Source organism: Myodes glareolus, chromosome 20 (assembly GCF_982192425.1).
Source record: "Myodes glareolus chromosome 20, mMyoGla1.1, whole genome shotgun sequence".
Lineage (NCBI taxonomy): Eukaryota > Metazoa > Chordata > Mammalia > Rodentia > Cricetidae > Myodes > Myodes glareolus.
Window position 1 is genome coordinate 21,932,471 of NC_142045.1, and position 15,021 is coordinate 21,947,491.

Here is a 15,021-nt window from a genome sequence, read left to right on the forward strand (position 1 = left end):
GTTTGCAGCTTCATGGACTTCCCAGATAGATGGAAGGCGTGGAATTGAGTAGTGAACTGGAGTGAGAGACGGATAGACTAGTGAGGATGGTAAGGATGAGGGAGAAGAAGCTGGGATGTGTAGGGGAGCTTGAATGCCGCTCGTGACTTCATCCTGTGGGTTGTGGTGGGAGCTCCAAGCCAGTGCTGCAACCATTTAATACAGTTCCTCATGTTGTGGTGACCCCAACCATCATAATTTTGTTGCTATCTCATAACTATAATTTTGCTGCTGTTAGAAATTGTAAACATTTGATATGAGACCCCTGTGAAAAAGCTGTTGAACCTCCAAAGGGATTGAGAACCACTGTTCTAAGGACTTAGTTCCATTAGAGATTCCTGGGGAAAACTGGAAGGATGAGTTGGAGGAAGGTGAAAGGGATCGGGCATTACAACACAGTACAGGACGTAAAAAGGCCAGTGATAGTAGAATGGGAAGCGGGGAGTCTGGGGAGTCACTGTGGAGCAGGACGTGTTGTGTGCATGTGGGCATCCTGTACAACTGACATGCATGTAGGCCACTGCTTATTCAGGGCCAGCATTTATTATGAGAAGTAAACCAAAGGGTACACATTATACCACGGGACAAGGGACAAAGACCAGCTATTTCTCTGGAATAGCCTGACCCTGTGTAGAGGCTGAGTAAGATGCAATTAGGATGACCAGTTCTGAGGTTTGGGCCTCACCCTTTGCTGCAGTACTACTGGCTGAGGTGACCTTGTCTCTACTCCAGGGCTGTCCTTAGCAGCCTAGGGGCTTGGCACAAGAGTGTAGCTCCTCCGCCTGGGAAACTTGTGGTTCTGGTTATGGCTGAAGCTAAGGAGGAGTTTTGTTTCCCCCACTAGCTAGCTCTGGAGTCTAAAACAGCTAGTGTTACTTGGAGACTTGACATTGAGACTGGAAATCATAAACTGAATTTAGTGGAAGAAAAATCCAGTGGGCTGGCCATGTGAGACAAAAACAACATGTCAAAATACATAGAGCTAGGAAGAGTGAAGACATTAAAGTACTTGAATAAAACCTGGAGATAGTGTGTACTATTAAAAGTCGAGTGTTTTCTAGAGGAGCCATACTTTCAGAATTTCATGTGAAATCACTCTTTAAAAACCCTGTGGGTACTTTATAACATTTTAAGCTATTATGCGGATTTAATGAGATTAAACCAGTTGGACAACTTCTAAACTAATGTGCAGATTTAATGAGATTGCACCAGTTGTTCAGCCTTACTGTTACCCTGCCTGGAAGACTAGGTGGTTTACCGGGAAGTTTGGCTAGTGTTGCTGGGACTGGGTGTCATCAAGGAGGCCCTCCAGGACTGAGTTCTTTGAGGGTGATGGGGGTTTTGTAGTGGACCACTATTAACTGGGATGTACGTGGGGGTCGGGTTTCTGGTGACTGGAGATTAGAATTCCAGGGGGGAGGGTGTGTGTGTGTGTGTGTGTGTGTGTGTGTGTGTAAGAATGTGTACACATCTGTGCCGTAGGCATATTCTGTTGTGCGGCGCAGCTGCTACTTTTCCAGTCCTCTTGGAATTTTCCTTTCCTTATGGCGGCCAGCACATTTTCTGTGCCTTTGCAGCCAGTCCCATCGTCAGTGTTGGGCTTCCACAGCATTTAGTCTACTTTTCATCACATCCAGGGCTTCCATTACATCACGTCTAGACTCTTCCATGCTGGTGCTCGGGGTGAAGGAGAAGGGAGTTCGGTAAGCCCTTGTATTATCAGTGAGGCTGCCTGGGTATCATCCCTTTCCTTTGCCCTTTGCGAATGAAAGTGCCCTCTCCCTCTGCCCAGTGGATTCCTCCAGCTCCCCCAGCTCAGATCTAGGGCTGCTGCTTCATGCCTGCCCCTGGCTGTGACTGCCCCAGGGATTAGAGATCATAGTGTTAGCATGATAGGAATTCTGCATTTCTCTTCCTGCCAAGATTTTTATCTGTCCCTCCCAAATCTGCAAATCCACCCACTCCACTTCCATTGCCTAGGTGATGACCACATTCTGCTTTCCTTGGGGGCAGCCTCAGGGATCTGGACATTCACATAGAAGCACATCTGCCTCTTTAAATCCTGTAAAGGATCCCATACCCATAAGCTGTGTTCCCTCCCAACATAGGTCCCTTACATTGCTCTATCTGTTCCTTAAATATACTCCCGGGTTTCCCCTGTGCTGTGGGAAGGCATGGAAATCAGTCCAAAGACTCAGAATAAACATCCTATAGGGAGGGGATTTTTGCAAAGATACTCTGTCAAGTAGGCCCTACTTGTTTCTCAGTTGCTCTTTGGTACCACATTCTGTTTGCTTAGTAGCCCTTACATAATCTGAAATATTGTACATTTTTATCTGTCTCCTACTGTGTATGTAAGCTTGTGGAAGGCAGGACAGTATCTTGTGTCCTGTGGTTTTTGTCATTACCTCTTACACAATGAGTTCTCAAAGTCCAGCTTTAAAGTGTAGATTTCTTAATTTCTTATTTCTTAGCCCACCAGCAGTTTGGGGGCAGGATCTCACTCATACTCATTACAGTAACCCAACTGGCTAGGTGCCAGAAGGAATAAACACCCGATCTCTGAGTAGAATTGAAACCACTGAGTCAAATTTCAGTTCTTTTGGGTACAGATTGTGCCCCTACCCCATCATTTTTGTGTAACCGTATCTTTTGTTGTGCATAACTGAAAATGAGAGAAGATGGTGTGGCTCATTAGAGGGGGCATTCCTGGTGCAGGCAGGGTCAGACCCCACAGAATCTAGGAGAAACTGTGGCTGGACAGGGTTTGGAAACAGGCAGAGAGGATTACCCCACCACCTGGTCCTGAGAAAGGTGGTGGCTAGGCAAGCACTCTGTACCATATAGTCTCCAGCACATCCTGGTCTGTTTCTTAAACGGGATTTTAAATACTCTTGTCTCCACCCTCCTTTTGGGAGAGGTGGCAGGGCTTGTCTTAGGAATAGATGGTTAGAGGAGAAGCCATGACATTATATTCCACTGTGAGCAGAAGGGAAACACCTTTGCTTATTTCAGCAGACTGTGGCTACGTAGTGGGTAGGCTCAGCCTAGGTGTCAACAAAGTGGAGGGGGCAGGCTCAGGACTGAGATATGTTCAGTGGTGAAGAAAAGGACCCATCCCATCAGGCCACTAGCCCCACCCCTTTCCTCAGATGACCTGGGCATCTTCTGTCCTTCCCTACATATTCTCCAGCATCTGGCCTTCAGGCCAACCCGTGGGGGCAGATGGGCCTCCTGGATTCTCTTCTAGGGGGATGTGATCTGAAAATTCCAAACAGGAATTCATTCTCCAGTTACTACTGGAGTAATAACTAGGGCCACGTAGTAGGAAGTGGGAAATCAGTGGAGAAGAGAGCCTTAGGTCTGATCTTCAGCCTTCCAGTCCGGCAGAGGGGACAAGCAGTTATCACACATCTTATCCTAACTGGTAAGATGAGTGGGTATCCCAGGATGCCGTCAGATGACCGGAAAGGCGTAAGTCGATGTGGTAGGCTGGCAGTAGTTTGTGACAGGAACAAATGAACAAATGATGTGTGCATATCGTCTTACAAGTGTTCCATACTCAAGAGGGCAGTTGAACATGCTTCCGTGGCTAGACCTAGGAGGTCATTTGCCGGGTTTGACATTGGAATGCACTGCCCCACAAAAAAAATGAACCACTGTGGAATCCGAGAAATGTGTTTGTTAAATAAGCAGAGGATAGCCCTAGAGCCCATGTATTGTAAGCGGGCTGTTGCGGCTTACAGCTCCCTGTCCCCCCAATACGCTGTCCAGGACACTGCCTGGGGACACACTGTAGCATGCCTGGAGTTTGCCGGGAAGGGCCGCAATACTTACCTGAATGGCACCGAGGTTTTCAATGAGTTGCTCGGGAGTGGATGATCCCAGGAGCACAGAACTCACACCCTCATTTCTCAGGCACCACGCTGAAAAGAGCAGAGCACTGGGTCAGGATTATTGGTGAACTTAGAAGCATCAGGTACAGTTATGTTGTTGTAGCCAGAATTTACTGGCCTCTGTGTATGTGGTGGTGGTGAGGGGTGGAGGATACACAGTGTTCTCTGGGGTTTAAAACTGGGACAACACCTCACCTCGCTTGTTCAGAGACTTGATGAAATCAGTCTATGCGTTTGAATAATAGGTTTGTTCTCTCTGGCTTTCTTGTGTTTTGCCTCAGGTACCGGATTATCCAGTACAGCTAGCTACATAGGAGTACCTTGATCCTGAAAATACCCGGCACTGCTCACCGACTGGTCGTATCTGGTCCTAGTTTCTGTCAGGCGCCCCTTCTGCCGTATCTCCTCTGTCACTTTTCCTCTTCTGTCCTTCTTGCCCATTGCTTATCTCAATTGCTTCTTTTTAAAAAACCAACTCTCAAAGCCCCAGTCCTTCTCTGCACATCCCATCAAAACCGACCGTGTGTTTTCTACTGGAGGTAGTGGAGTGTTCTGGAGAGAACCACAGAATCTTGTGGTTCGGTGCCTCACATGTTCCCATCTCCTCTGCCATCTTGCCATTGGGCCTTAGCCAACTAAACCTCTCTTGACCCTTGGCCATCTCTTTTTCCTCAAATGGTAAAAGGTCTATTCTATTTTGGTGCTGTTTGCAGTTGTTTTTGAGACAGGGCCTCTTGTAGCCCAGGCTGGCCTCCAGCTTGTTGAGCAGCCTGGGATGACCTTGAACTGATTTTACTCCGGAATTGCAGGCTTGGGCAACAATGTTGCCAGGATCTCTACCCTAAAGCCCTGTGTTCACTCTTAGTGAACACTCAGTTCACTTTCCTTGGACTTCATCTATAATATTAAATCCACCAGATAGAATATTTCTCGTTTTTCTATTTACTTAGTTTTCACAGTGATATTGTCAGGTTGCAGAAGAGGTTGAATGCTATTTTGGCCTAGGGCCACAGTGTCCTGAATCTATTTTCCTTATCTTGGATTAATTAAACATTATTCCTCTGTCCCTTGAGTGTCGTTTCTTATTTTTCTTTGTCTACCGAGAATACTCAGTTCTCTTTTGCTCTAAAATAGATGGCCTTTGACTATATTTTTCTGGACACTTCTCCAACTTTTGAAACTTCTGGAAGGTCAGTTTAGACTCCTGTATTCCCCTTCATCATGGTCCAGTCCCTTGCTTACCCTTGCTCTGGAAGCCAAGGCCCCCAGGAACCTCCTGGTTACAGTGAACAGCCTAGCATGGATCTACATTTCTGCTGGATCTTAGGACAGCGAATGCCTCTTACTGCCTTGCTTGGCCAGTCAGTCTCATTTGACTCTCAGCGTCTAGAAGTCTGGGGTCTTTTTTTTTTCCCTCTTTTTTTAAGACTTATTTATTATGTATAGCGTTCTGTCTGATTGTATGCCTGCAGGCCAGAAGCGGGCACCAGATCTTATTACAGATGGTTGTGAGCCACCATGTGGTTGCTGGGAATTGAACTCAGGACCTTTAGAAGAGCAAGCAGTGCTCTTACCCACTGAGCCATCTCTCCAGCCCGAAGTCTGGGGTCTTTAGGGATTGTCTATTCCCAATTCTACCTTCCCTTTTAAATTCCGTGTCTAGTTGTTTATCCTGCAGTTCCTCTAACCCACCGGTTCTTATTCTTAGCATGTAACAGAGAGTTACGTGGGGGCTGGTAATGCGCCCTTTCTGTGCCCCACAAAACACGTTTTACTTAGAAGGTCTTCACTTGAGATACATGCTTTTAAATACTTACTAGATAACTTTTTTTCTTTCTTGTTTTTGTTCAAGCTGACCTAGAACTTTCTTTGTAGCTCAAGGATGACATTAAACTTCTGATTCACTGTCCCTACCTCCTGAGTCCTGGGATTAGGGGCATGTGCTACCATCCGAGGTTTGTATGCTCTTGAAACCCAAACTCAGGGCCTTCTGAATGTTGGGCAAGCACTCTGCCAACTCAACTGTATTTCCAGCCTAGGAATTTAAACTTTAAAGGGAAAGGGAAGGAAAGGCATTATTGAGGTGGAAATTACATATCAAAAAGAATTGTATCTGTTTTAAAGTATACATTAGCTATCCTTTAAAAAAGTTTACCAGCCCTTGGCAATTTTAGTGTGTAACCGTTACTATTTTAAATTCAGTTTTAGTAGAATATTCCCATCACCCTAATAGAATCCCTCATGCCTACAGGCATTAATTGATACCTAGTCCTACTTCAACCGTAGGTAAGTACTTACTCCTTGTTTTTAGATCTGTCTTCCTGAACATTTCGTTTAAATAGAATAAAGGCATTGCCTTTTGTCTTGGCTTTCCTTCACCTCCTGTGCACATAGTCTCGTGATTCCACGGTGTAGCGGTGTTTGCTTTCCTTGCTGCAGAGTGTTTTGTGGCTGGGCTTCTTCCCTCTGCTGCTGCTGCTCTCCTCCTTCTGCCCTCAGTAGCTCTCCCTAGACTCACTGGTGTTCCTACATTATGCTTGGGCTGGCTGCCCCTCTCTCAGTACAGACCTTACTCCTAGCCACAGCTACTCTAACATCACTTTGCTGATTTCAGTTGTGCGGGACAAGCTCACTTTCCTTTAAGATGACGTGCATTTCTTACCCTGGCCATCTTATTTTCGATTCTGCCACTCCAGCTTCAAGGTTCCCTGCCTGGACTTTTGTGCTTCCAGAACACTGCTTCGTTAATCTCTTTTTCCCTAAACATGAGTGATTTTTCCTTCTCTGGGAGCCCTTTGCCCAGAATGCGCTTTTGCCCTCACATTTCCTTTGCCTCATTAACATCTCATCCTTTGAGGTTCCTAGCAGTCCTGTATTCTTCAGAAAACCTTCAGAAGGCCAGCATGGGGGCTCTACACGTGAATTCCCTAGCCCCATATCCAAAACTGTAAACTCTGTACTCACGTCTATTAATTTTCTTGACTTGCCCGTTACGCTGTGGGATGTGACTATCTTGAATTGGATGCTTAGCAACCCACTCTATACCTGGCACATAGGACACACTTATTAAATGTTTACTGGAGAAACAGGCATAGATACTTGATTCATCTCCAGCACATTTGCCTCCTTTTCCTCAAGACCCTGCTGTCAGCTGGTCCTCAAGGATGCAAGCTGGCCATTGAGGCAATCACTGAGTCCTTCCAGGTGGTCATTTCATCACTCCTCCCTCTCCTTTTCCCCCCTGCCTTGGCTTTATTACCTTCTGCTTTGCACTTAGAATCCCTTTCGGAACAAGTGGAAGTTCAGTGCAAGGCAGTGAACTGATTTCAGCAACGCCTGATTCCTCCTAGGACTGCTGGGCTAAGAGAACCCGCTTTGCAGAGCTGGCCATGGGTTGCACCTGCAGCTGTTTCTTCCTAATCAGCCTGTCTCACTAGGTATCACTGGCAAGCACATCCGTGGTGCCTGTGAGCTGCCAGTGAGCTGAGTGCTGGCTCCTGGGCATGTGTGCAACCGGGAGCACCATGCAGACCCGAGCAGTCTGTTTCCTGTTGGAAGCCTCCCTTCCCCTAGTCACGCTGTGTCCTTGGAGATCAGAGGCAATGAGTCTGGAAATCATTCCTTTGGGGGTCTGAGAATTCTGTGAATAAAAACAGCTGCTTGTCTGAAAGGAAAGATGGCGGGCAAGAAAAAGCGTCTATGGAAGTAGTTCTCAGCTTTCCTAATGCTGTGACCCCTTCGTACAGTTCCCTCTGTTGTTGTGACCCCCCAACAAAATTAGTTTTGCGTCTGCTTCATAACTAGTTTGCTGCTGTTATGAATTGTGATGTAAATATAAGATATTCAGGGTACTGGACTTGCAGCCCCTGTGAATAGCTCTCTTGGACCCAAGGGAGGATCCTTTGCGACCCACAGGTTGAGGATCATTGATCTAAGGCATAGAGGGAGGAAAACCCAGCATCTATCAATTTAAACCCACACTCTGTACAATGGGTATGTCATGAATATCTAACTTCCAGAGAAAGTCCTCTTTAGGAAGATAATGTTTTTCTATTTCTTTTAGACTTTAATATAATCATCTTGATATTTGTGGGGAATTGGTTCCATCCTCCCTACGATGTAGACACACTCAATTCTGTTTCTTTTGTTCAGTTCTGTTTTTTAAAATGGCATGACATTTGCATACACATTCTCCTGTATTCTTTAAGTCATCTCCATATTACTTATAATGCCTGTTATAATGTAAATGGTTGGTTGACTTTGTGAATATGGAAGGCCAAGTGTACTCAATTCATGTTGCCGCCTAAAATCTTATTTTTTTATATAGTAGATACATTTTCTTGTGTGTGTTAAGAAAAGCTCAAACCCAGTATGCCTGGTTCTATGTAAATACGCTCTATGGCCTCTGGAGATGGAGATCAGACCCAGATTGTTAGCCTTGGAACTGAGTGCCTCTACCCAGCGGGCCATCTTTCCAACCTTCATTTCCATTTTTCTAATGCTATTTGCTGTAATTTTTAAATTTCTAACCTCAACAGAACCAAGCTATCAAAAATACTCACCACTTCTTTGCAGAGGCCTTACCCTGGCCTGTTTATCTCTCTAGGTCAGCGTATCTGATCTGCTGCTGTTTCTTATTAGACTTTCCCCCTTTGGAATTAACACCTATTTTACTCCTTAATTCTTAGTTACCATGCCAGTGGTAGTAAATCATCCAGTGACATTTGTGAGCCAGGGTTCTGGAGGAGCAGTGAGCAGTCTTAACCACTGAGCCATCCTTTCAGTTCCTGTTTTGCTTTCTTAATATGGCCATTGGCAAATTTGAGACGAAATAAGTATTTCCCATTATGTTTTAGTGGACAGTGCCAGTGCATGTGGTTTTGGGCGGCCGTGACCTTTCACGGACGACACAGCATGAGAAGAACAATTTTCATGGCTGTTGAAAAGTTTCCAGGGGGAGCTGCCCTTGCGGTGTCGGTGTCAGCTTTCAGTGTGCAAGAGCCACGGGCCTCTGTGAAGCCCAGTTTCTCAAGCTCTCACCAGCCTTGTCTCAGCGTCAGCAGGGGTAGGAGCTTGTCGGAAGAAATGGGTGCAACTGTGTCATGACACAGCTCACCTCAGACACTTGAATATCTGTCTTTTGTCTTTTAGATTTTTCTATACATCTTTATAATTTTCCCCTTCCAACTCCTCCCAGGTCTTCCCTATCTCTCTGCCCACCTAACTCTGTTTTCTCTTTGTATTTTATGCAATTGTCTTATACAGGAGAAGGGAAAGAAAAAACGTTGTGACATAGAAAATTCATTCGGGAAAATCTTGAATAACTCCCTTTCTGTTGCATGTTCCAGAATTGATGCTTCTGAGATCAGCCTGCCCCATGTGACCATGGCAGGGTGTCGGTCAGCCATTGAAAAGTCCATTTTTAGTCATCTCAATGAAAGTCCCCCCGTTCCAGGCCTGCTCTGCCATCCCCAGCCCTTTCCTTACCCACAGCCAGCTGAGGTAGGGTGCATCCCAGGCGCTCAGCAATCGGAGAAAGGTCTTTTAGCTTGTTCTGCTGTTTTCTGCCTTCTTCACTTACAATTCTTTCCTTCAGCCACTGGTAGCACTGTGGATAACAGCAGCACGTAAGCAGTAGTGTCTTGTATGGGTACAAAGTCAAATGCTGTTCATTCAATAAAATTTAAGACCCTCAGGGCGAGGCTGGAGAGAGGACTCATCAGTTATGTGTGTCTTTCGCTCTCTCAGAGGGCATGAGTTTGATTTCCAACGCCCACAACCACGTATAACTCTCACTCCATTGGGCTGAGCTCCCAAAGTCCAAAGAGTGGGAGGAGTGAGAATATGAACAAAGAAGCCAAGACCCTGATGGGGACATCCACTAAATCAGTTTACCTGTGCTAATGGGAGCTCACAAACTCCAACTGGACGAGGAAGAAACCAGCATAGGACCAAACTAGACCCTCTGAATAGGGATGACAGTTGCATGGCTGGGCAGACAGCAGGGCCACTTGCAGTGGTACCAGGATTTTTCCCTACTGCTTGAATTGCCTTTTTGGGAACTTACTCTCTTTGGATGGATACCTTGCTCAACCTAGATATAGTAGGGAGGGCCTTCCCCAAAGCTACGTGTCTTACTCTCCCTGAGGAGTGAATGGGGGTGGGGTGGGGGAGGTAGGTAAAGGTAATTGGAGGAGAGGAGGGAGTGGGAACTGGGATTGGTATGTAAGATGAAAAAAGGCCTCCAAGGGCAACTGAACTCATGTGGCATGCTCTCTCTCTCTCTCTCTCTCTCTCTCTCTCTCTCTCTCTCTCTCACACACACACACACACACACTGACCGACCTTTGTGTCAAGAGAGTTTTCTGATCCCTGAAGATCGTTGTTTTACATTATTGTAATAACTGTCATCTCTTTTGCCTTATTCCATCCCTAACTTCATTGTTATTTTAAACCATTTTATTTTTGCTTTTGTGCATATGTGTGCCAGTGCCCTTTGAGGCTGTAAGAGGATGTTAGATCCTGGAGTAACAGGCAGTTATGAGTTACCCAATATGGGTTCTGGGGACTAAACTCAGGTTCTCAGCCTGAGCAGCAAGTGTTTTTAATCACTGGACCATCTCTCCAGCTCCCTAATATAATAATATGATAATTATAATAATTACGATAATAATGATATTATTATGGGGACTTTGTGTTTTGATGCCACAGATTAGAATCAGTAGAGTAAGATTTTAAAAGACAACCCAGAAAACTACTTTTTAAAACATGGAAAAAGACTGACCATGACCTGTAGACTATTGAGTTTACTTTCCCAAATATGAAAGGGCTTTGGGGAATTTCTCCCAGTCCTACTTGGCAGAAGGCTCTGCTCTTGCAGGAGATGGGAATTAATCCTTGGATAGACAAGGCTCGCACTGACCAGCAGTGGCTGAAGGGAAGGACTGAGGGTCCGCAAGGACCGTCCTCTTTCCTTGCACCCATGGATCAGAATCTTAGAGGCAGCAGGAAGCTGTGTAGCTAGCAGTGGCCATAGGCACTCTTCCAGTGATTTCAATAGTGTTTTCTCATCACTCTAAGAATTTCCAAAGAAAGGGCTAATCACATTATGTTTTATTGTGATTTTTGGAATAATTTTCACAGATGTGAAAAAGAGAAGGGCAAGCTGCCCCAGTTCTGTCTGCTCCTAGACACCAAAGGCTTATGGTCTGGCTCCTCACTGGGGACTTTGCTTGGGGAAATGGCCAAGGCGTTCCTAGCTTCAGCACTGGGATGTCTCTGATTCTTCCAGAGGAAGCATGCCTGAAGTAACATGTTCAGAGGTGACAGCTGGTGCCAGTGCTGGGGTTAATGGCTGTGGACAGCAAGCACATGATTAGGGCCCAGGCAGCCTTGAGTCAGGGTGCTACCATTGTCAGACATCCCTGAAGAGCTGTGGGGTGTGGGAAAGTACCATTAATCCTTACCTAAATTTCATAATTTCACGATCTTTCAGGGAAACAGTATCTCTGAGCGTGATTCGAACACAAGTGAGGAAGTAATAGACAAATGCTTTTGAACAATTTCCAAAACATAGAGTTTATGAGATTTCAATATGTATCACATACATTAAGAATGCTTGATTTAATGATGGGCGGTGGTGGCACATCCCTGTAATCCCAGCACTGAGAGGCAGAGGCAGGCAGATCTCTGTGAGTTTGAGGCCAGTCTGGGCCAGCCTGGTCTACAGAGTGAGTTCCAGGACATTCAAGGCTACACAGAGAAACCCTGTCTTGAAAAACAAAACAAAACAAAAAAAAAGGGTTTTTTTTATCAGTTTTATAGAACTACTCTCTTTTTTTGAAATATTGTATGTAAAAATCTTTTTCTTAAGATTGAAATACACTGTGTGTGTGTGTGTGTGTGTGTGTGTGTGTGTGTGTGTGTGATATGCACGTATACCAGTCATATTGAAAGACTTGTAAAAACAACCAGTGGGTACAGTGCTTGCTGCACTGAAGCCCTGAGCTTGGATTCCCCAGCACCCATGCAAAACGGGCAATGGTTTGTGTGCCTGTAGTTCACACACTTCTACAGTGATATGGGTGGCAGAGACAGGAACGTTCCAGAACTTCATGGGCCAACTAGCCTGAATAGAGAGGAGTAAGCAACAAAGAAGAGAGCCTGCCTTGTAGAAGGGAAGGCAAAGACAGGCACAGGACTGCCACATATGCACAGTAGTATGTGTGTGCCCACACTCACATGCATAAACATAGGCTTTACAGCGTCCTTCTCTTCTGACTCTCAATATACGTCTAACTACACGTTTCACTGTTGCCATAATTAGTGGAGTGTATGGGGAGTTAGGGTTTTAAAAAAGTACAGTGTTTATACTGCTTTCCTAGTCCAAAGGAAACAGGTCTTTTGGAATAAGCAGCTTTAACTTCCTTTCAAATAGGAACATGTTAACAGTGGGAAGAGATGAAATCTAAGTAAAATATTGATAATGAAAGTGACCCCGTGTTTTGCAAGAAGGTTGATGGTGAATATGGTCACCACTGTGGGATGGGAGGCACAGTGCTGGGGATTCTGTTGCTCCTTCTTGGTCCCCTTCACATGTGCGTCTCTGTGGAAGCCCCTGAGGTACTTCTTGAATATTGGGGTTATCCAACTGGTCTCTATATCCCAAAGTGACCAACACAGACAGTAATATTTGCCAAAGTACTAATTAATTTATCTTACATTTTGGGTTATCATGTTCATTCAGCATGTATTGAATTGTGCTAGACTCTGTGATGGGTTAGAGGGTTTTAGTTCCTGTCCTAGAAGCATCCACAAGTCAGTATCTGGGAACTGAAGTGTTTCGTCAATGAGTGACCTTCGTGCTTCAATAATCTCACAAGCTGTGTTTGTAGCACCTGCTTTCTGGAAAATCCTCCAACAAAGTGGTGTAGGACTGAGCTGAGCAAAGTGATTTGCTCAGCTCTTTCTGTTTGAGACCGTTTCTCTCTGTTTAAGACTGTTGCTGGTCTCACAGGTTGGACATTGCCAGCTTTGGCTGTTCTTTTCTGGTCTGAAGCCAATGAATAAAAGATCTCTTTTCTTCTAGGATACATTCTCTTAAGGACGTGGCTGTCAGTTTTGCTGCTCCCAGCTTCACTGGCAAGATTCATGCGGAGTGGAAGAAAATGACATATTCATATTGGAGATAAATAGAGGAGGGCTGACCGTGTTCCAGTCCATGGACAGATGGCTACTGAGCCATGCCCACCCCACCCTCGAGGATTGTCTTTGTGGCAGCAGAGTTCTCAGAATGAGGTTGTTCACACTGAGGTCTGCCACTGGCAGCCAGGGAGCTCCAGCCTCTGTAAGAAGTGTTGATGGGATACATAGAGGAAAGTACAGATAACTCAGTAACTTCATTAAGCTACAGGCTTTGTTCATAAGGACAAGATGGCAGAACCACAGCAGAATGAGAAGAGCACGTCTGGGAGGCAAATGGAGTGCAGTGCATTTGGGTGGGAAATGAAATAATGTGGGCTAGGGGAGGTGAGAATGGGAAAATAGACTTGACTTAGATTCCAAGAGGATTTGGGATTTATCCAGTAAGCTGGCAAGTCAGGGAAGCATTTTGAAGTGGATTGCGATATGGTCTCTTAGAAAGATAATTAGCCACAGGGCGGATTGTTGGGAAGAGGGATGGAGGGAAAGCATCGAGTTCACTCCTGCAGTAACCTGGAAAGGGAAGATGAAGACCTAGTGGGGCTGTGTGGAGTGGACCTGGCTGGCAGGATGCTGTATGGAGGAGTCCTGCTAGGCAGGGTGAGGATGAAAAGGTCGTGATTTGAGATAGCACTATAACATCTGACCAGGATGGCTAGATCTTGGGCTGAGCTAAAGGAGAGTCAAGTTTGAGCAGAAGGGTGTGTAGAGTAGATTCTATTAGGCTTGACAGGTTGGTACCCATGGAACATCTATTAGACTGGAAGAAGTGGTTTGCTTCTCAACAGTGGAGTCAGAGTTGGTGGCATGCAGTTAGAAGTCATTGTTAGAGGGACAGGGTCAGCCAGAAGAGCCTACAAAGAAAATTCCCTGGCTAATCTTGTTTACTGCAAGAGCCCTGGAGAGTCATTTTTAAAGAATGATTGATTCTTCAATTTTAGTTCAATATAGCAGGCACAAAGCATTAGCATTTTGTTGATAATAACAACAGACAGTGTTATATGAACCATTTGGAGGGCTGTGTTAAAGGTTGCCAATGTATCTGTCCGCTTGTCTCAAATTTTTCTGTTAGCACTATACTATAACTTAGTCCTGAGGATGCCCTTCCATTTGCTTCTTTCATTTTCATTTTCATCTTTCACTTTGGCAGTTCTGCTTAAATGGTTTTCCCAAGAACAGGCATGTCGCTCAGAAAACACTTGTTGATAGTGCAGAGTCTGACACTTTACAGACCTTGCTCTTGGGCATGTTCTAAACAATTCCTGTTAATATTCCAGTAGTGCCTACTTGATCGACTTTGTGAAACACAGCCATACATTTCCCAGTTACTTTTGGACTTGACCACAGTCAGACACTTTGTACATCTCCCCACCCCTTTCCTACTTTTGTTAGTGCATTTGTGGACATTTTTCATCAGTGTGTGAGCTTTTATCAAACAGTGTTAGCGGCTGCAGTCATACCAACCAGACACAACACAACTACCGCTTCCTTTAAAGACCTGGGTGTGAAAGGAAACAGATGACTTCAGGGAAGATTATTCACTGACAGCAGGAGGCCCGGGTCCTCACTTAACGTTATCTGTTAGGAGTTTATGGTCTTAATGTTGCTTAATGTCCTTGGACTTCAGTTTCTGCCTGCCTCTTGCAGGATTACTCTGAGAACAAATAGACCACATATGTGAAGTGCTTTGAATTTTTTGGAAAGCCTATGAAAGAATATACAGATGGTCTCCAGCTTAATATTGTTTGACTTAGGATTTTCTTACTGATATGTAAAGGTTGTATCAATGCAACCTCTTTTTCACTTTCAGTTCAATGTTCAGTAAATTACATGAGATAGTCAACTCTTTAGCATAAAAAGGATTTGTATTAGTTTTTTTTTCATT

The 15,021-nt window shown here is 45.0% G+C and overlaps 1 protein-coding gene across 3 annotated transcripts in view; it reads right to left on the reverse strand.

Moving 5' to 3' along the window:
• The window catches only part of Kcnab1 (potassium voltage-gated channel subfamily A regulatory beta subunit 1), a 376,878-nt gene that overhangs the window by 2,314 nt on the left and 359,543 nt on the right, over positions 1–15,021 (reverse strand). For all 3 annotated transcript variants that reach the window (XM_085682467.2, XM_048424456.3, XM_048424457.3), the window contains exons 12-13: positions 9,423–9,543; positions 3,877–3,965 (exon numbers count right to left, since the gene is read on the reverse strand). In XM_085682467.2, coding sequence (XP_085538593.2) covers positions 3,877–3,965; positions 9,423–9,543 — 210 coding nt within the window. The remainder of the gene's footprint in view (positions 1–3,876; positions 3,966–9,422; positions 9,544–15,021) is intronic.